Consider the following 21,263-nt stretch of genomic DNA (forward strand, 5'->3'; position numbering starts at 1 on the left):
AAGGGTGGTCAATTTGAACACCCTTTGTCGAAAAATTATATTGTCTATATATAGGGCAAATATTACTTTTAATACATGTATATTAAATCTTGAATACACTTAGCAAAATTCCTCGCTTCGACACAGGTTGAAACAAGCCGGTATAAACAAATAAACCAGCAACTTTGGGACAAACATGCATTTGCAGTCATTTATAGTATCCATCAAAATAAAAAAGGATCAAGCTTTTAGCGTTTTGATGTCATTTATATATACGCTGAATTGCTTCCTGTACAACTATAAGAGCTACAAGCTAGGGGTAATTAATGAGGACGACTCAGGTTGCTTCTCTTGTTGCTTTATGTGGTCGGCCACATGAGAAATTACTCCAGCTCCAGCATTGTGAAAGAATTCGTTCTTCACCTGTCACCGGAAAATAGTGATCGAATTAACCCTGATGGGGAGGAACATAAAGAAATAAAATGGAGCTTACATGGATAAAGTTATGCGCGAAAAAGGGCCAGAACGCCGAGTGAAAGCTAACATCAACTTTCTTCCACCCCAACTGTTGCAAGCCACATATCATTTCCTCTGTTCGAAAAGAGTAGTGAGATTTTAGCTTGCTGTAGAAGCTATATAGTAGCATTGAGATTCATTTGAAACTAGCAGAAACATCTCTCTTAGTACTATTACCTTCCATACTTTCATGATATTCTAATGTACTTTGCGTGCTTGCTGCATTTTGAGCTTCCTCCTTTGCTTTGGCTGCCTCGAGGGGGTAATGGGGTCCTTCACATGAAGCTGGAGGACAGTATTCCACATCTACTACATGTTTGTAGCCATCCAACGATCGCCAAGGGGGCTGCCAATTCTAACAAAATTGTCGCATCATGAACTCCTAAAAAACTCTGTTTCCGGAAGATCGCAAACTTTTCAGAGTTATACAGCTACTATCTTGCTAATGTTTACGATTTCACATGTGTAACACCCCAGACTCTAGACAGAGTCCCACATCGGCAAAACACAAGAGAGATGTTGGGTGTATAAGTTAACAAGCCTTAGACCCTAGTGACGCGTTTTAAACCCGTGAGGACCTAGGCCCAGAGTGGACAATATCACTAGCGGGCTGGGCTGTTACAGATGGTATCAGAGTCACTCTTGTGTCAGGCTTGCCGATGGTGGGTCAGAGTTCAACTGAGTTAGGCAAATCCCGGTTAGGCGGGGCAAACCTCAGTGCTGAGTCTAGGCGAATTCCATGCGGTAGGGCAAACCTCAGCGAGGATGCTGAGTCCATAAGAATATCACTAGCGAACTGGGCTGTTACAACATGATACCATGTTTTTATGCGTATTATATTCATCTAACTATGAGAATCAAAGGCAAATGTACATACTTAGACACGAAGACTCATAAGACACACGCAGCCATGCAATGAGCATAGTGCGAACTATTCATTCCCCTTTTACTAAAGAAAAATATAAACCAATTTTAGGAGGGTTTTCTCATTTAGAGAACGGAGAAAAAAGACTAATTAGACATGGAGTAAACCAGGTCTACAGTCATAATTTGCAGTGCCAGTGGAGAACTGAACATCTCTCTCTGTGGGAAGAACAATTGCATCCCATCCCATCCCCTCGCCCGACAATAGGCTACTACACTATACCTTTTTCCGGGGCTTAAACAGTAATGAAGATAATTCTACTTTCCGTCCACAGTAGATCCATTCTTTAGTCCGGGAAATACAGTAACTCACCATTAAATGATCATATCTTCTCTACAAAATTAGCAAATAATTCTTACTTGAAATAGCGCGACTTTGAAATATCAAATTTCCCATATAAGGAAATAGCCGCCCTTGATTTGCTTGTTGTATGCAAGTGAAGGTCTAAAACTTGTAGCTGTTTTTAATTCAAATTTCAGTATACCAAACATATCAAGGGTTTTTCGTTTCAAGGGAAGATGCAAATGAAGTGTAAAATAATTTTACCAAGTCTTAATCCCCTAACAAGAAAAAATTATATAGAAAAAAAGTGTTATCATAGATTGAGAGATTATTACCTACCCATCATGTGCATATGCGTTTAAGTTTTAGAATAAATTAATTCATGAATTGCTTGAATCCTGGCTTTTTCAAATTCAAATCCTGTATCACAGCTGCCAGAGGCGCATCTAGGATTTTAATGACATGGGTGCACCACTAAAAAAAGGAGAAAAAAAGAAGTATAAGTGGGATTTGATCCCTAATCCACTAGGTAAATAACTTAACATTCAACCAAGTGCACCATTTAGCTTCTTTGGAGCATGGGTGCCAGCAGATAATACTAGACCAATTCCAAAAGATATGTACATAAAATACCTAGTTTGACGGAAAGACCATGAGTTCACGTGCCCCGTGTAAATGCCTACAAATCCGCCTCTGACAGCTGCCACAGGGGAACTCACAATGATAGCACTTTGAAAGTAATGAAACCAAAAGACTAACTCGATGCTGCATTTCTCCATTCTAAAGCAGCTGGGTTAACTCTTTATCACTGAGATTTGAAATGCAATTACTGGATTCAGAGTCAAATGTACTAATCACTAGACCATGGAACTTACTGGTCACTTACTGGCAGATTGAACGTCAGATCTGAACTCTTGAGTAACTATTGCTTACCTAAACCATTTATAATTGTATGTCCTTTTCTGTCTTTATCTTGACTAAATGCTAACGTTCACAATGCTATAGTTATGGCAACAAATGATAACAATGATTTGTAAATCTCAAATCACCTTAACGAGCTCTGTCTCCCTCCTTATAGATGATGTACGCCAACCGACCATATCTAGATAATGTCAAGAAATTGAGAGAAAAAGCACTGGAATGAACTCTATCAATGAATTATGTTTTGCTAATTAAATGAAGAAACAGCAAATGAGATGCAAAGGATACGATCATAAGAGACATTAGCATATAGAACACGACATTTGAAAGCACCAAGCGCTGATCTGCAAGAATGAAAACGCAGGCATAAGAGTAAAAAGAGAATGGCGCAGGAGAAACAGCTGCTTCAAGGACTGGTAGGGATAATTATACTCACATAAATTTTCCATCATCACAGTCTGATGCCATCCTTAGCAGCAGAGGTGGTTTAGTAGGTTGGCCATCAGTAAGGAAGAGCTGACTACCAGTTTGACCAACAAAAATAGGAGCCATAGGTGCTGCAATTTTCTCCAAGATTGGCAACCCGAAGAGAAAAGGAAGCTGAAAAATAAAAGCTAATCAACTGTCCTGATGTCAGGAGCCATTACAAAGTAATCACAACACTATTTTTCTGGATAAGCTACTAATAACAACATACTGTTCAAATTCTGAGAGACAGTATCAAAGATTATGATTTAAACTAAAGACTTGATGATTTGTTTGACCCAACATTAACGTTGCAAATTAATATCCTCCTAAATGTAAGTTAATATGACATCAAGTTAATATCCTCCTGGACGCTTCAGGTTTGTTGACACACAACTTATTGAAGGCTTGGCAAGGCATTTTCTTTTCTGTTATACTATGTGGCTTGATGTCTAGTTAATGATCGTGGTATGCAGTATACCACAATGATTATCTGTACATAATCTTTGTCTTGCGTAATAAAAGGCAAAAATATTCCTGGCATTTGCTTTAGTGAAATAGGATGTTTCATGGTTCCTTTTCTTTACTTGTAAATACTGATTAACACTTGTATAATTTTCTGAGTAAATAGGTACTGACACAGTCTTTCCCATTTAATATGAAACAATTCAGATTTTTGACTCATGCTTAAAGTGGTGCTGTTAAAGTAATGAATATTTTAAGACACAGTAAGTACAGACATAGTCATAAAGTAATGAAGAATTCAGAAAAATCTAATTCAAATGTCTTAAAGTTTTCTGCTTTAAAAAAGCTAAAAGCTAGTTTCTATTCCGCAAACACTTACTAGTCCACTAAAGTTTCAAAATTTTCCAGGTAGAGGCTTCATAACGAGATTTACAATTAAAAGCATGAATATAGGATATATGCTTATCATTCTCAAAAATTATAGAATATATGCATAAAATACATGAAAACAACTGAAATCCCTATGAAAGAAATTGTAATGGACACAATCTAGCAACTTCGTGAAGGACAAAAATATTGAGATAAGAATCAATCATGGATCACTGATCAGATTGTACCATGAGAACAGACCTGATTTTTCCCTCTCACACCCAGATGTGGTGTTGCCAAGGTAATAAAATTGACTGGCTCCAGGCCAGCAATCAAACCTTCATTTAAGGAGCCTACTGGTTTGAGGTTTGCATTAGTTGAAGTGACTGTATCATCGGTCTGCTCACTACCATTTGATGAATAAAGTGCGGCAACTGCATATCTTGCAATCAATCCACCAAGAGAATGAGCTAAAAAGGATATCTTCTTTAGGCTTTCTCTTTTGTTCACAACCAGCCTAACCTGTTTATTATCAGATATACCAAACAGGAAAGGATGAGCATTCATAGTTTCACACTGGAAGCACAAGCCATGTATTGGAGACTTGAAAAGGCACGGGTTCAAGAGGGTTATGTTTTGATGTCAGAAATGAGTGGCTGGAAACTATTTGACCATTACATTGTTTACATAATTGAAGTTTCTGAGACGAATACTGAGTGCAGATTGAAACAACTAGCTTTTGGAGACAATTTTTATTTAAGCAGTGAAGGCAATATGCTTATGAAGTAAAGGTATATCGAGGCCAACTTTACCAGTTTGATTGCAGTGATTCAGGTAAAATAAAAAAAGAAAAAACCCAGCTATTGTTAGTGCATTTTAGACAATTTAAAAAATCTAGATCTGATGCACTGATGGAAGGACATTTATCAGCAAATATTGTACTACACTACAAATTTTATTCACTTTCCGCAGAATAGCCAGAGTACATTGACCCTTTGTTTCTTATACAGCAAGTACCAGCATAGGATACTACTTATCAGGGATCTCTTGCTTTGGGTATTGTATAGCTAACCAAAAACCACTGGCAAAGCTATATAGTACTAATATAGTGTCTCTTGTTAACTCTTTGAGCCGAGGGTCTCCTGGAAACAGCCTCTCTGCCCCTCGGGTAGAGGTAAGGTCTGCGTACATATTACCCTCCCCAGACCCCACTTGTGGGATTACACTGGGTTGTTGTTGTTGTTGTAAAGCTAAACTACACAAGTAAACAGCAAGTACCAGCAAAGGGACCATACTCACTTCATCTGCTAGTCGTTCTCCAGCTCCATCAATCCCTGTGAAGGTTTTAGTATACGTATTACATGAACTTGCTGCGCACGACGAAAGACAAAGTCAGATAGCATACACAAACCAATCAAAAAGGACTTTCAGATTTTGTTGAATACCATCCCGTATTTAGATATATGTAAGATTCAAGATTTAAAAAAAAAAAAAATGAGAAGATAAAAGATTAAAAGATTGAGATCCCAATTGTATCAGTTATTTGATAATTATAATACAAATCGTAGTATTTGGGTAGTAAGATATGGAGCTTCATGCAGTAACAAGTATAAGTTTCAAATTCTGATAAGATAAGGGATTAAAAGAAGGAACAAGGAAATGGAATTTAACAAAACCTTCCCGTATTCCTCTTGCACTCAAATTAGACATTGTACTTGCAGTTTATTTCATTGATTGCAGTAGCTAGCCATTCAAATAGCTGATCATTAGTAGACTTTAATATACGCTGATACTTCACTTTCACGTAATCAACAGTATAGCATATGATTGAAGTAAGAGCGTATTGTTACTTTGCTTCTTGGTGTAGTCGAAATTGAAGCAAGAAAAGACCTAGAAAACTAAAAAAAAATACATGAAAATATGACAAGCTCCACTAAAAATTATACCATATATCAAAAAGTTTCTTCCCAACCGCCTCCTCAACTCTGCTTGAACATACGTCCAGTCACCCGGGCTGCATTGTTTGGAAATCTCAGTGATACAAACAGAAGCATGCTAATTTTCAGAAATATATTTTTGATCTATGGATGATATCAGCATATATTTGGGGTTGAGGCGTAGTTAATTGACTGATATGGGTGATATCAGCACTTAAGACCATGCCCATTACACATATATCAAACGAAACATACTTGACAACCAAATCTTGGATTATGAGGTAAATCATCACCTCAGGAACATGAAAGAAAGTTCAACTGAGGAACATAAAAGTAATATACAAACAGATATAGATATGTATGTGACCAGGACAAATGCAAGATCGAGTTTCATACTCCTGGGGAAACAAAAAACTTCCAACCAAATTTATAATGCGCGTTGAAAGTGAGAATGTAAGAAAACTTTAAACCCAATTCCGGATAGCACTACCACGAGAACATAATATTTGAACAAAGAATATTCTAATCACCATTCATCTTGTGTACAGAGAAGGAGAATATAAACTAATTCTAAACACACACACACACATACATTATATAATTTGTAGACACGGAGGCATCCTTAAAGGGGGAGTAAACAAAGTCGCCAACCTTGCTAAGATGCCATGAACAAGGACTAGAAGATGCTCAGGTTCTTCCTCCATGTCCATCAAGCCTTTCGGTGACACAATACTTCCTTCAGTTGTACTCATCGCATGGGCTTTATAGCTTTGACTTCTCAAGATGTTGTTTATCCCTGCAGAAGGGGCAGACAACCTCCTCAGAGGAATGATTTGCAAAGAAAGAAAAGATCCAAAGATGCCAAGACATTTGAAGTGTAAAAATAATAAGGATTTTGCGAGAGAGCACAAGAAACTATGTCCTAACTCAGATATACTACATGGCTTTTCAGAATTCACGAAGCAGTTGCCTGAAACCAGAGGAGACAATAGCTGCACAACTAAGAACACCACAAGAGCATAAATAATATAACACCTATTAATATCATTTCCAACTGCACAATCCACCAGGAGAAGGGGTCTATGGTTCTAGCCTGGCCGATAAGCATAGAACAAACAATTTTGATTTGCCTAAAAAGCAGACTTCAGTCTAAGAGTTGGTGATAAAATGATAACCTCAAAGGAGAACAGAAATAACCAAGTCTTTTAGAGCAGTTTCAAACCTTTAGTATACTGTATATGCCTATATGTAAGAAAAAGCAATTAAAATTGCAACTTTAAGTAAGGGATTGGGTAGAAACAAGTTGCAGCATTCATCAGCATAAGCACAAGTAATATGGCATTGACTAATGAAGACCCTTACTAGTTGAATTAGACAATAGCATAATCGCTATGCACTGACCAATGTTTCAAAAGGTAAAAGTTAATATTTAAATGAGACTCACTAAGGGTGAGGCAGCTTCTATACTTCTCAAGGCAACCGACAAGTGAGGCACTAGCCCCATGCGCACTTTACACCTTGAGTTGTTCGGCCCGTGCATGCCTTACTCTTTGTAAATGGCCATCTTCTCCTTCATTCCTTTCCACACACTTGTACCATCAGACAACATTACTTCCTAATGAACTACCGATATCGGTTGCCATTGCACTTATGACTCTCTTCCACATAGCTCCCCTTTTGTTGGCAAACCTCCTTAACAATTTCCCTACAATGATCTATTTAAGGTTTCATGCATTCGAAGTTCCGAACCCCCACTCTCAATGGGGTTCGTAGTCCTCTCCCTCCCTTTCACACCATCCCATAGAAAATTCCTCATTAATTTCTCCAATCTCTTACTAACTGAAATAAAGTTAATAAGGACATGAAGTAGACTGGTATTTGATAATGTCACCTTTATCAACATGATCCTACCCCCTTTGACAAGGAAGAACTTGGAGATTTATGCGGAATTAAATATACCTTCTTCTAGGATCCTAGAAGAAGGTAGTTTTAATTCTGCATAACTCTCCAAGTTCTTCCTTCAGGTATATTGGATCAAACACGAATTGGACAATCACCTCATTAGGTATCTTGTATTTCTGGATAATCATATTCAAACAACGACCACAGTAAGAAAATGGCATGCACTGTTAAAGTTGCACTATACTTGCTATAGTGCCAAACAAGTTCCAGGGAGGACCTGCTGAGCAACAAAAATTTAGACACACATAAAGCCAGTTTTATGCTGATCTCTACCGCTAGTAAACCAACTAAATGTGCAGGCCAAGGTTCTCTTTCCTTAGAAGAAAGAAACTACTTTAAATACCACTTCTCTGGCATATTTCTAGCAACTGAAGTGCTCCAGAAAAAAAACACTAACGAGGATGCTAAATCCAAATGATAAGGGAAACAAATGGCGTAAGTTGTTTTTGCTACTTTGTTTCAGTAAAAATTGATCCACACCTGTCCAGCTACATATTTACTACCTACTCTTGCACTGTACTTTGAGATAGAAAGTTATATAAAAGTACGTCAAAGCAAGGGTTTAATTTGTATTTAGCATTTCTACTTCATCTGTATTTTCATTAGCTCTCAGTATTCAACCAACAATCCAAATAAGGGAAACACCCATCAATTAATCTACTAAAGATACAAAATTTGGCATAAATTTCAATTCAACAGACAAAGATCAAATTTTGATCAATTGCAAGCTCAAAGGAAAAACCCATCTACCAGAGAAAACAAAAGACAAGAAATATTACCAGAAAAGCTGAGGAATTTCCAATTGAACCCTCGGCGTTGATCAAAGGATGAAGAAGATGACGAACAAGAAGGAGAAGATGAACAGGAATTGCAAGACAAAGAAGGGCGGGGAGAATAATGATGAACTAATGTAGCTGATAACGCCATATATATTGCAACAAAGTCTAGAGAGAGGGGAAAAGGACCAATTGGAAATCTCTCTTTCTTGCTTTTTCCGTGCAATTCGCTATGCACAGTGCGTTATGTCAGCATCAGGAGAGCAACAACACCCACCCATTTCTCTTTCTTTTTTTCATTTGATTAATATCCTCTGCTTTCACCCCCCTATACATGTCGATATTTATTATACAATTGAAATATACAGCATTATTGGAAGATTCTGCTGGTTCCATATCTTTGGGAAAATGTTAAAGGGGACAATTTAATTGACGTTTTGCTAATTCCATTTTTGAGGAGTTTTGTTTCTTTTCTTGGAAGAGTGCATAATTGTGCAGTACAAGACAAGAGGGAACACCTGTCCTTTGTGATTGTAACCACAGCGCTGGAGACTGGAGTATAAGCAAGAAGAACCAGTAATCTTCATTTTATCACAAAATTACAGGCTAATACTTGGTAAAAGTTTTAAGTAATTAGATATATAGGATTATAAAAATATGTGTGCACCTCATAAAAGAAGTTAGTAGAAATTGATCTCTTTTTTTTTTTTTGGGTAAATAATTTAACATTTAGCCTTTTTAATATATTCATAAAATAGCTAATTTGAAAGAAAAAAAAGATCATGGGTTCACGTAATATAGGCCTAAATCAGCCCTCCAGTGTTGACCGGTCCAAGTATTTTGATAATAGGTGATAAGTGAGATTTAAGAATATTTATTTAAAAGTTAGAAATCACATGTTTTTATTTACTTATTGATTAGTCAATTACCATTCTTATTTATGCAGCAACCACAAGAAAATATTTTTTCTATGAAGGGTGGCGGCAGAGACTTGTCATTGTTAACCCAAATGACCACTTTGTCTAACCGTTTAAATTAAAATTTAATTGCAAATAGTGTATCCAGACAACTATTTATGTAAAGATCCTATTATGGGAGTGATAGTCTCATATTAAGGTCTTAACAGTCCTCATTAAACACATGAACCCGAAAGTTGGGTTACATATGCGGAAGAATGGAGAGTCATATATCTATATGGATTGTATTATGACTTTTAAAAGACCTTAAGATGGTCTGAGATATTACACTTATTAATTTAAACTTTTACAGCACATATGTATAGTGACTAGTGATCATATATAAACCACAAGAAATATATCGTGTATACAAGATTTAGAGCCCGTTTGGATTAGCTAATTTGAAGTAGCTCATAAGTATTAGGTGTTGAAAAGCATTTTTAAGTGTTGAAACTGATTTAATAAATAAGCAGTTACCTATTTGGATACAAGTTCTGAAATTGATTATAAGCTACTGCAGTATTTGATAAAAAAGTGTTGATAAGCTCGTTTTCTGTTAAAATGACTTAAATAACCTTAGAACTATTTACACTTATGAGGGCGTAATTTCTTCAAAATTTTAGATTCCAGATCGATTCAAATACAAAATATTCTATTTATCATTTTAGTTTAAATACAACTGTGTTTAGATAAGATAACTTTTATGATAAATATAATTTATTTTATGATAAGCATATAATCATAAGTTATGATAATTAATAAATTGACAAAGGTGTTTTAGTAAAAAATAAACCTAAATAGGACAAAATATTTGAAGAAAAACAAACACTGTCTTCATCACCACAACACTTAAAAAACAATACACCAAAAATTTGATATGTCCTCATTTATTACGCATAGCTCAAAGATTAATACACAATCACATAGATATAAATATGCAAAGGAATAAAGAATTTGCTTACCTTAAATAGTCAATGAGAATTGCAGACTTGAAGAGGACGGGGAGGAGGGGGGTTGAAATAATACTTGAGTCAGTGAGTATCAATGTAAGAGTTTTGTTCTAAAAAAAATATTTTAAGGATAAAATAGTAAAAATTTTAATTTGGTCAAACTTAAAGTGCTTATAAGCTAAAAATTGATAAGCTGGGGTTGACCAGCTTATGGCTTTTGACTTATTTTTGACTTATAAGTATTTGGCTTATAAACACTTTTAATTATACCAAATACGTAGATAAGCCGAAAAGTGTTTATAAGCTAGTTTGGCCAGCTTATAAGCTTAACCAAACACCCTCTTAGTTGTCACATTGATCACCTGTTTATTTCAAAATCACAAGAATGGCAACAAAAGAAAGATCCAGGCAATGTTTTCCATACAGCTATAAACGGCATACCTTCAAAGAAAAATATATTTCTTTACATAAACTCCACTTCTGAGGAACTAATTACTCGTAATAATTTAAGCAAAGGATGTCTTATTCGAGTGTTGCTTAGACTTGAAGTAGGTTTACTTACTTCCAACCTAGGTATATCTTGACTCGATTAATATGAAACTCTGGAAAAGTTGAAATTTTAATATGTTACCCACTCTCAGCCCCATTATATTTGTTAACACTATATCTGTTATTAACCATCTATGTTCAGAAGTTACACATAAAAAAGATATTTATAAGTTATGATTTGCCTCATAATAACAACATGACAAAATCGCTCCTAAAAGTGAAAATGAGGAATTGGAAAGTAAAAATTGAGAAAGTAAAATTAAATGTGATCTTATCATATGTGTGTGTTTTGGTTTTTGCTTTACATATATGTACATAAAATTCAAGCCGAAAGCAACGAATTCAACCAAAAGAATGCAATATTTTACCACGTGGAGGTAGAAGAAGACCTCGAGAATGAAATTTGCGAAATTGCAAATGTCGAATTGTCCGACGAATCAAGAAGTGTTACTCTCACTAACAAGAATGGCATTCCTGGAAACTTACGTAAACGCAATGCCCTCTATTTCTTGGCCGCAAAAACCTCACCAAAGTGTAAACAAGAATTCAAGGATATGCAAGTATATATATCCCCGAACTGAAATATATCAAGTGTACGTCATTGCTGAAGATTTAATTTGTGGATTAGTTGAATAAGAAGACAAGTCCTACAGTTTGTTGTCATTTTTTTTGAGAAAACAATAAAAATGGTCCCTTATTTTGGTTAGGTTGTGAATAGTGTATAGGGTAAAATATGATATGGCACGTGGTCATCTAAAGGAAGGACACAGTGGAACCCGAGATGGGGATGCCAAAGACAGAACACAGCTATTTCACTTGTCATCGGAAGGGATAACGTTCATAAAGATGTGTTAAATGCGTCACACCCAGTAGCATTTAATAAAGAATATTCCGCGGCATTAAGAGCGACATCACGTTATAGGAAATTTGGCATTTATATCTACCATTTGTCGCGCCCCCTTTTTCTCGCGAAATCGGGTTTATGACATTTGGGAGGACAACTCGTTCCCTTTTAGGAATTGGGTTTGAATTGAAGAGTCGCCACCTAATGATTTGAGTGCATAGGACACTAAGGAAGGTTCGATTTGAACAACCAGAGATTGGGTAAGGGCTTGAAATTATCCCAAGAAGAAGGTGTTAGGCACCCCTCAGGATCCACTAGTGTGGTTCCCGGCTAAGCTATTGTTGTGACTTAAGTGCAAAAAACACATAGGCAAATAAAGACTTCAAATAAGAGGGGATTTTCACGTAATGATTGCAAGAAAAATGAACTAAAAGGAGTTGATTTTCTTAAAAGAAATGGTTAAAAAGAGATTTAAGAGAAACGAAGAGAACAAAGGGAAGGGAGGTCCTAGGTTTATTAATAATATGGATCACCCACACAACACCCGGTAATCACTCCTCAATGAGGGGCTACACGAGATGTTATCGCGTGGTCATCATATCTATATCTACCATTTTCCATCCCGTTGAGGTATTAAAGCGCGGAATGGTCTCGTTTACTTATTGCATGATATTACCCGCCCCAATCTTATTAGTCCCGGAGGCATTTAGGACTACTAATCATAAAGGGGAGGGGTATTGGGCTTATTTGTGGTTTCAAAAGGTAAAAATACTAAGGTGACAAACAAAACATATATGGAAAGTATGGGGAAGCATATAAACAAATGAAAAGGCTCAAACAGACCTCATTTAAGCAGAGAAAAGCAAGTAGTTAGCATGACTTACACGTACTATTTAGGGTCTGATTAAACTTAAAGGATCGAGGCAGACTGTTCTATTACATAGTTCAGATAAGAAGCCCGAGTCAAGTCTGCCTGCTGGTTGTAGCATATAAAATCTGCTTCAGTTTATAAACTGTCCTATGACTTGTCTAAGTGTTAGAAAAAAACCCTATAGGCATGATATCTACTGATTCTAGAAACAATGAAGTAAACATGAATACCTACTGATTAAAAAAATCATTTGTTATTAAAGAAAGGCGAGTTTTAGCAAAATAGCACAAGTTGTTGTGACTGGTTTTAGACTCATAAGCGAGTGAAGAGATTCAAATTTGTTTAAAGCTCCTATAGGCATGCTTTCTATGTGTTTTTGATTTTGGACACTTTTATAAACATAGTAAAAAATGCAAAAATCCTATAGGCATGACATCTAAATGTTGAACTTCGTTTAAGCCTATGAACATGATATCTAAATGCAGTTAGTTATTTAAGTCCTATAAACAGGTTTGCCTAGTGACAAATGCATATGCAGGATTCAGATTTCCAGTTAACTATGAGCATGGTGTCTATATGAGAGATGCAGAAATTTAATTATAGGCAGGATATCCATATGAATGCAGAATTTCAGAAACCTATAGGCAGGATATCTATATAGGTGCAGAATTCCTTATGGACATGGTATCTATACATGGGAATGCAGAAATCCTTATAGACATGGTATTTATATGAGAATGCAGAAATTCTTATAGACATGGTATATTTATGAGAATGCAAGATTCCTATAGACATGATATCTATATGAGAATGCAGAAATCCATAAACTCCTATAGGCAGGTTATCTACCCCTTTTTTGCATACATAATTAACCCTCCCTTTTCACTAACCATCCCTGAGAGTTTTATTACAAAGTTATTACAACCCAGAAAAGTAAAGTAAGGAAAATACATCAGAAATTAGAAAGTACAACCAAGGAGAGTCAGATTCAAACTTCCTATCTGAAGTATGAAGTAAACCAACTCCAAGAGGTCATATTTCAAAGCCTTCTCCCATTTGGGGTGTGTCAGAGTTCCCTAAGAGTTCCATATGAACTCCGGACAGTGCTTACACCCAAATGTATCACGGATTAAGCCATAGTGCAATATGGAAGGGCCAGCCCTCAGGTGTCCAAGTTCAGAGGGAACTCAAGGTCCCAAGGCAAGGCTCACAAGAGGGGGGCAGAACTTAAGGACTAAGAGAGAGTGCAAGTGCAGAAGTGAAATTCTGAAAGGGGAAAGGGAAAAAGGAATAACTTAAAATCAGTGCACATAGGGGTATAGGGGAGTGGGGGAATTTGCAAGAACATAAGAAGAGCAGGCTGATGCATACACCCAACAATGGGATATGTTGGCATACCCTCCAGCCTGTTTAGAGGTTAAGACCCCATTGGTTCAAAACTCAGCTCATGGACAACAACTCATATTTCCATGCCCTAAGTCACCACTCACAAACACATAGGGGTAATGGGATAGGGAGCAAAGATTCACAACAGGAACAGGCAGTAGAACATAGGCATACTAAGCTAAATGTCGAACTCTATAGAAAACAATAAAGTAGACATGGATACAAAAACTGTAAGTAAACACATTGGTGATGCTGAAACTTAAATTAAGACACACCAGTTTCAAAGAAATAAATAGAAAAAATAGTAGTCTTGTAAAAGCCAAAGTGCAAACAGGAAGACAAAATACTATAAGTGTGAGTTCAGAAGAGATTGTGAAATTGTGAAGTCTGAAGTGTGCGTTTGTGAAAAGGGTTGTGCCTTTTATAGTGTAGAAAGAAGGCAGAAATAAGGTAAGAAAATAGTTTGAAAACTGATTGTCAATCAATTACACAAGGCTTCCCTTAATTAAGGGATTCGGATTCAAAACGAGTAAAACCATTTAAGGAAAGGAATTGAATAAACACTTTGTGTAAAGCATGCAATTGAGGGCAAATACATAAAGGTTATTTAAGGAAAGAGTTTTGACAGTACACGGTTTGTACAAATAAGGTAAGGGAGTCAACTAACAGCCAGTAAATCACAAAATCTTAGATTTGGTATGAATGAACCAAGTCAGAAAAGATGAAGAAGGGTTTTACTTAAGTCGAGTCACAGAGGAAATCAGTAAAAGATGGAAAGAAATCAATCAAGCTATATTTAGAAGGAAGTTTGCACTAATTGCAAATTTGAAAACCATTTAGGGGAAAATTCATCATATATAAGGAGCATATGATCATGAAAGAAGACTGTCGTGTAAATCAGTAGAAAAAATCTATTGTAGAAGAGTTTAGCAAAAAGTTCAGCATTGTATGAAAACAAAGGTGTCCAAACTCAGTTCAGAGACTCAAAGTCAGTCTGAAAGAGTTAAGGGTTCTAAAATAAAACCCTAGTTCAATCAAACCTCAGCAAAACCCCCAAATTCTAGGGTTTCCACCTTGAATCAAGTACAGAGATGAAAAGGCAAGTAGTCGAATCGAAACATGTTTAGAGATTCAGAAAAGAACCGAAACTTCTAACATGCTTCTTCCAACAACAGAACTCATGAATAGCATATAAATATAGTAGAGGGGTTCAAAGCAAATAGAGTAAAGAAACTAATTCGAAATATGATGAGAAAAGACTGACAAGAACAGTAGAAGAAAGCATGCTTAAGAAGATCATTTTAAAAGAGACTTAAACAAAGTTCAATAGAAGAAAAATAGTAAGACCACTTAAGAACACGGTAGAAGAATACAGTAGGCGAAACATACCAGAACATAGTAGAAGAAAATAGCGGGACATAGTAGAAAAGCATACAAGAACATAGTATAGAAAGAATAGTAGAAGAACATACAAGAACGGAATATAAAAAGCACAGTAGAAGAACATATATGGTAGAAGGAAAACATAGAACACAGTAGAGGCAAATACACACAAAAGAAAAGGAAAAGAAAGTCACAGAAACACTTAAGCATTTTCGGAAAACCCTAGATTGTAAAAGAAAGGCTTTGAAAAGTAATTTTTTTTGAAAGAAAAGTTAGGGAAATCGTTTGAAAACTCAAGTAGAGCATAGATAAACAACAGATCTAAAAGAAAAATCGGAGAAAACCTCGAAGGGTTAGGGTTTCGGAAGAACCCTAGAAATGAGAAAGACTTTGAAAGGTCACCGATCTGAGTCAGAAAGATTAGAATCAGGCTCAAAACACCATGGTACACCGGAGCAAAGCCGACGATGACTCTGGAACCTTGAATCGGCAGAGGTCTGGGTGCAAACCTTCGAGTCCTGGCCTCGAATCATCAGGTATCAGGTGTGTAAGAGCAAGGGGATGTGAGTGTAGGGCCCTCACAGCTTGGGCAGCCATGGTTTCCGGTGGGTTTCGAGGTGGAAGATGGTGAGAGGCGGCTAGGGTTAGGGAAGGTTTGAGAGAGGAGAGGTGTTTCAGAGGCGGCGGGTGAATGAAAATGATTTTAGGGTTGGGGTGTTTGTGAATTAAAAAAGGAAAGGGGGGTTGTGGCCGTTGATCAAAATGATGGATCAAAAGGGGAGTCGGGTAGGTTGAATTAAATGGGTCAAGGGTCGGGTAATTTAAAATTGCAATTGGGTTCAATTAGGGGGGGTTGATTTGGGCTACAATTGAAATGAAATAGGGCTACAATTTACTGGCTACAATAATTATTCCTCCTCAAAATTCTGCCCCATTTTACTGGGCTGTTGCTCCTGACGGCTGTTAATGATAAATGGCTGGAATCGACTTCGGAATTTTGAGGGTCCTCCTCAAAATTCTGCCCCAATTTCCAATGGCGGGGGAAATGGAAATTTTTATTGAATCGTGACCGAACCCATAGGGCGGCTACCTACGTATCCCCTCTTAAATGGGAATTAGGTCAGGCGTAGTTCAAATTACATTATATAAGGAAAGCATAAAGATTACACATAGTATCGCTTGACTGCGTCTGAATTGATCGGCTTTGGCCAAACTTCTCCGTCCATTTCTGCAAGTATGAGGGCTCCTCCTGTTAGAACCCGGTGAACCACGTATGGACCCTGCCAGTTGGGAGAGAATTTCCCTTTGGATTCATCTTGATGCGGAAAAATTTTCTTTAACACCAGCTGCCCTGGTGTGAATTGTCTCAGCTTGACTCTTTTGTTGAAGGCTCTGGACATTCTGCTCTGATAGAGATGACCGTGGCAAATTGCATTCATTCTCTTTCCATCTATAAGAGCTAGTTGCTCATAACAACTCTTCACCCATTCTGTGTCGTCGAGCTCTGCTTCCTGTATGATCCTTAAGGAAAGAATTTCCGCCATGGCGGGAATGACTGCCTCTGTACCGTAAACCATCATATAGGGGGTTGCTCCTATTGATGTGCGGACTGTGGTGCGGTATCCCAATAAAGCAAATGAGAGCTTCCTGTGCCACTGTTTATGCTTCTCTATCATTTCCTTAGCATCTTCTTGATGTTCTTGTTGGCGGCCTCTACGGCTCCATTCATCTGAGGTTTGTAAGTTGTAGAATTCTTGTGTTTAATCCTGAAGGTTTCACACATGGATTTCATCAAATCACTATTGAGGTTGGAGCCATTATCAGTAATGATTGACTCTGGAATTCCGAACCGACACATGATACGGTCGCGAACGAAATCTACCACGACTTTCTTAGTCACTGCTCTGTAAGATGCTGCTTCAACCTATTAGTGAAATAATCTATTGCTACTAGGATAAACCTATGCCCGTTTGATGCGGCAGGTTCGATTGGTCCGACAAAATCCATTCCCCGGGCGACGAATGGCCATGGCGAGCTTGTTGTATTAAGCTCATTTGGAGGTGCCTTTATCATGTCTGCATATATATGGCAGCGGTGGCACTTTCGTACGTACTGGATGCAGTTTGTGAACTAGCTCGGAGTATTTTCTTTGCTAAAACAAAGCCATTCATATGTGGACCGCAGGTCCCTGCATGAATTTCCTTTAATAGCCTGGATGCTTCCTTTGTGTCGACACACCTTAGTAATCCCAAATCAGGAGTCCTTCTGTACAGGATTCCTCTGTTATGAAAGAAATTGTTGGATAACCTCTGAAGCGTACGCTTCTGAGTAGTGTTTGCAAGTTCTGGGTATTCTCTCTTTGCCAAGTATTCCTTGATATCATGAAACCAAGGTTTTCCATCTGCTTCTTCTTCGACATGAGCATAGTAAGCTAGCTGATTATAGATCTTTACCGGAATAGGATCAATGAAGTTCTTATCTAGATGTTGTATCATGGATGATAGGGTAGCCAGTGCATCAACAAATTCATTCTGGACCTTGGGAATATGCTGGAATTCTGTCTTTGTGAACCTCTTTCTCAACTCATGTACATGATGTAGATAAGGGAGTATCTTGGAGTTCTTGGTCGCCCATTCTTTTCGGACTTGATGTATAAGCAAGTATGAATCCCCAATTACTAGCAACTCTTGGATGTTCATGTCAATGGCCATCTTGAGCCCTAAGATGCAGGCTTCGTAGTCGGCCATGTTGTTGGTGCATGGGAACCTGAGTTTCGCATACACTGGATAATGCTGACCGGTTTCTGATACTAGGACCGATCCTATGCCAACTCCTTTGAAATTTACTGCTCCATCGAAAAACATTCTCCAACCATCATAGAATTCTGCAATGTCTTCTCCTATGAATGATACCTCTTCATCAGAAAAATGTGTTTTCAGGGGTTTGTATTCTCCGTCCACGAGATTTTCAACAAGGTGATCTGCTAGTGCCTGTCCTTTGATTGCTTTCTGAGTCACATAGACAATGTCAAATTCACTCAACAGAATTTGCCACTTGGCCAGCTTGCCAGTGGGCATGGTCTTCTAAAGATGTACTTCAAGGGATCCATCCTTGATATGAGATATATAGTATAGGCATAGAAGTAGCGCCTCAACTTCTGAGCTACCCAAGTCAAAGCACAACAGGTGCACTCTAACAGAGAATACCGAGCCTCGTACGAGGTGAACTTCTTACTGAGGTAATAGATTTCCTGCTCCTTCCTCCCCGTTTCATCATGCTGCCCAGAACATAACCGAATGCTCCATCCAATACTACAAGGTAGAGTAATAGAGGTCTACCCGGCTCAGGCAGAACTAAGACTAGTGGTGTTGATAGGTATTCCTTGATTTTGTCAAAAGCTTTTTGGCAATCATCAGTCCATTTGGTAGCAGCGTCCTTCTTCAACATCTTAAAGATCGGCTCACAGATGACCGTAGATTGTGCTATGAACTGGCTGATGTAGTTAAGTTTCCCCAGGAAGCTCATTACATCCTTCTTGTTCTTTGGCGGTGGAAATTCTTGAATAGCTTTGACCTTTGATGGATCCAGTTCTATCCCTAGGCGACTCGCAATGAACCCGAGTAGTTTTCCGGCAGGAACCCCGAATGCACATTTCGCGGTATTCAGTTTCAGGTTGTACCTTCTCAGTCTGTTGAAGAACCTCCTCAAATCTTCCATGTAGTCAGTGGCTTTCTTGGACTTTATGATGACATCATCTACATACACCTCAATCTCCTTGTGTATCATATCATGGAAGATAGTAGTCATGGCCTTCATATAGGTGGCCCCTGCATTCTTTAACCCGAATGGCATCATCTTGTAGCAGTACATCCCCCACGGCGTAATGAAAGCTGTTTTCTCAGCATCTTCTTCGTCCATCCAGATATGATGATATCCTGCGAAGCAATCTACAAATGATTGCAACTCATGCTTGGCGCAATTGTCGATCAGGATGTGTATGTTTGACAAGGGGAAGTCGTCCTTTGGACTGGCCCGATTGAGATCCCGGTAGTCGACACAGACTCTGACCTTCCCATCCTTCTTCGATACCGACACAATGTTGGCTAACCATGTCGGATATTCTACTACCCTGAGGACCTTAGCTTTGACCTGCTTAGTGACTTCTTCCTTGATTTTCAGACTCATGTCGGGTTTAAACTTTTTGAGCTTTTATTTTACTGGTGGACATGTCGGATCAGTTGGCAGTTTGTGGGCCACAATAGATGTGCTCAAACCAGTCGTGTCATCATATGACCAGGCGAATATGTCCTCATATTCCTTCAGAAATTATGTGTATTCTTCCTTTTCTGACGGTGACAAATGAATGCTGATCCGAGTTTCTTTGACATTTTCTACATCTCCCAGGTTAACAATCTCGGTCTCGTCCAGGTTGAACTTAGGTATGTTCTCAAAATTCTCAACCTCTTTAAAAATCTCTTCCAGTATATCATCTTCCTCTGAATCTATGTCTGTTTGTTGCGTTGTCTCGTTGCATGTCACAACTATTGGTTCATCAAGATAGGTAATAGTAATGTTGTATAAATAAAGTAATGAGAGAAAATAATAAGAGTAAGATTTGTAAGGAAACCGAAATGCTTTGATAAATTTCATAACCGTTTTGAATGTTGGAAGATCTTATTGCGAAAATTCAAAAATGCGAGAAGAAAATCAACTAGTAAAAATAAAAGATGGTGCATGATGATTTGTTTAGCCTTGCTACCCCGAGGCTTTCCAGGCTCCGCTGGTTCTGATGGTCCAATTGTTGAGGTGTGCTCCTCGTCTTACGGCCTGTATGGAAGGGCCTTCCTCCCCCTCCTCCTCGAAAATGACACAATAATCCATGTCATCATCTTTTAAGAACAAATTCCTTACTGCTACCAGTGCTTCCTCTTCTTCCGACCCATAGATAACATCGGTCGGCTGGAAAGTCTACTCCAAATGTGGTATTGGCTACTCCAGCGGGTAGTATGGACTGCGCCATGGTGGCGACCAGTTGTTGAATTCCTCCCAAGTATACTCGTATCCCAGACCGAAAGTGGTGCCATGTTTCTTCAGTTTGATAGGCTTGGCAATTCCTTGGAGGTTCTTGCCAAGTCCCTTGCCAGGCTCATATCCGTTCCAGTTCAATATACTTTCAATTTTGTTGTCCCACCATTTGTCTTTGTCAACGGCGTTGACTCGCTCTATATGGTGATAGGTTTCCCCGCCTATCTTTCTCCTTCCTCCAATCGCTGGGATGGTTTGGCGACTGTATATGGGATTGCTACCATCGCCGTGAATGATCACCTCTTGGTGGTTCCACTCAAATTTCACCGCCTGATGCAGCGTTGACGCTATGCCCCCAGCAGCATGAATCTACGGCCGTCCCAACAGCAAGTTGTAAGATGCCGGCACGTCTATAACCTAAAAATCAATGTCGAACCAAGTAGGCCCCATTTGCAAACACAGGCTAATTTCCCCAATGGTGGATCTTTGGGAACCGTCGAAAGCTTTGACGTTGATGGCCCCGTCCTTGATCTCATGCAGACCCTTTCCCAATGTTCTTAGTGTTACCAACAGACAAATATTGAGGCTGGACCCTCCATCAATCAGGACCCTAGTGATAAAATAATCTTCATATTGCACGGTGATGTGCAACGCTTTGTTGTGATTCAACCCTTCTGGTGGTAGCTCATCTTCATGAATAGT

At 38.2% G+C, this 21,263-nt stretch overlaps 2 protein-coding genes across 3 annotated transcripts; both read right to left on the minus strand.

The window, feature by feature from the left end:
• Positions 1–62: 62 nt before the first annotated feature.
• Positions 63–8,881, minus strand: LOC104212065 (putative lipase YDR444W). 2 transcript variants are annotated; one of them, XM_009761246.2, is made up of 11 exons: positions 8,601–8,881; positions 6,511–6,655; positions 5,869–5,936; positions 5,222–5,292; positions 4,184–4,444; positions 3,060–3,223; positions 2,912–2,967; positions 2,752–2,804; positions 673–841; positions 473–570; positions 63–402 (listed from the first exon to the last, which is right to left on the minus strand). In XM_009761246.2, exons 1-11 carry the CDS (start codon positions 8,746–8,748, stop codon positions 286–288), a joined length of 1,350 nt encoding a protein of 449 aa, XP_009759548.1. In that variant the 5' UTR covers positions 8,749–8,881; the 3' UTR covers positions 63–285. The 2 variants fall into 2 exon arrangements, with proteins under 2 accessions (XP_009759548.1, XP_009759547.1); XM_009761245.2 differs by having other exon boundaries at positions 673–850.
• Positions 8,882–17,432: 8,551 nt separating this feature from the next.
• LOC138884371 (uncharacterized) lies at positions 17,433–18,247 on the minus strand. Its single transcript, XM_070165564.1, has 2 exons — positions 17,775–18,247; positions 17,433–17,460 (listed from the first exon to the last, which is right to left on the minus strand). Exons 1-2 carry the CDS (start codon positions 18,245–18,247, stop codon positions 17,433–17,435), a joined length of 501 nt encoding a protein of 166 aa, XP_070021665.1.
• Between the last annotated feature and the right edge of the window lie 3,016 nt (positions 18,248–21,263).

The sequence above is a fragment of the Nicotiana sylvestris genome, chromosome 2 (genome assembly GCF_000393655.2).
Source record: "Nicotiana sylvestris chromosome 2, ASM39365v2, whole genome shotgun sequence".
In the NCBI taxonomy this organism is placed as follows: domain Eukaryota; kingdom Viridiplantae; phylum Streptophyta; class Magnoliopsida; order Solanales; family Solanaceae; genus Nicotiana; species Nicotiana sylvestris.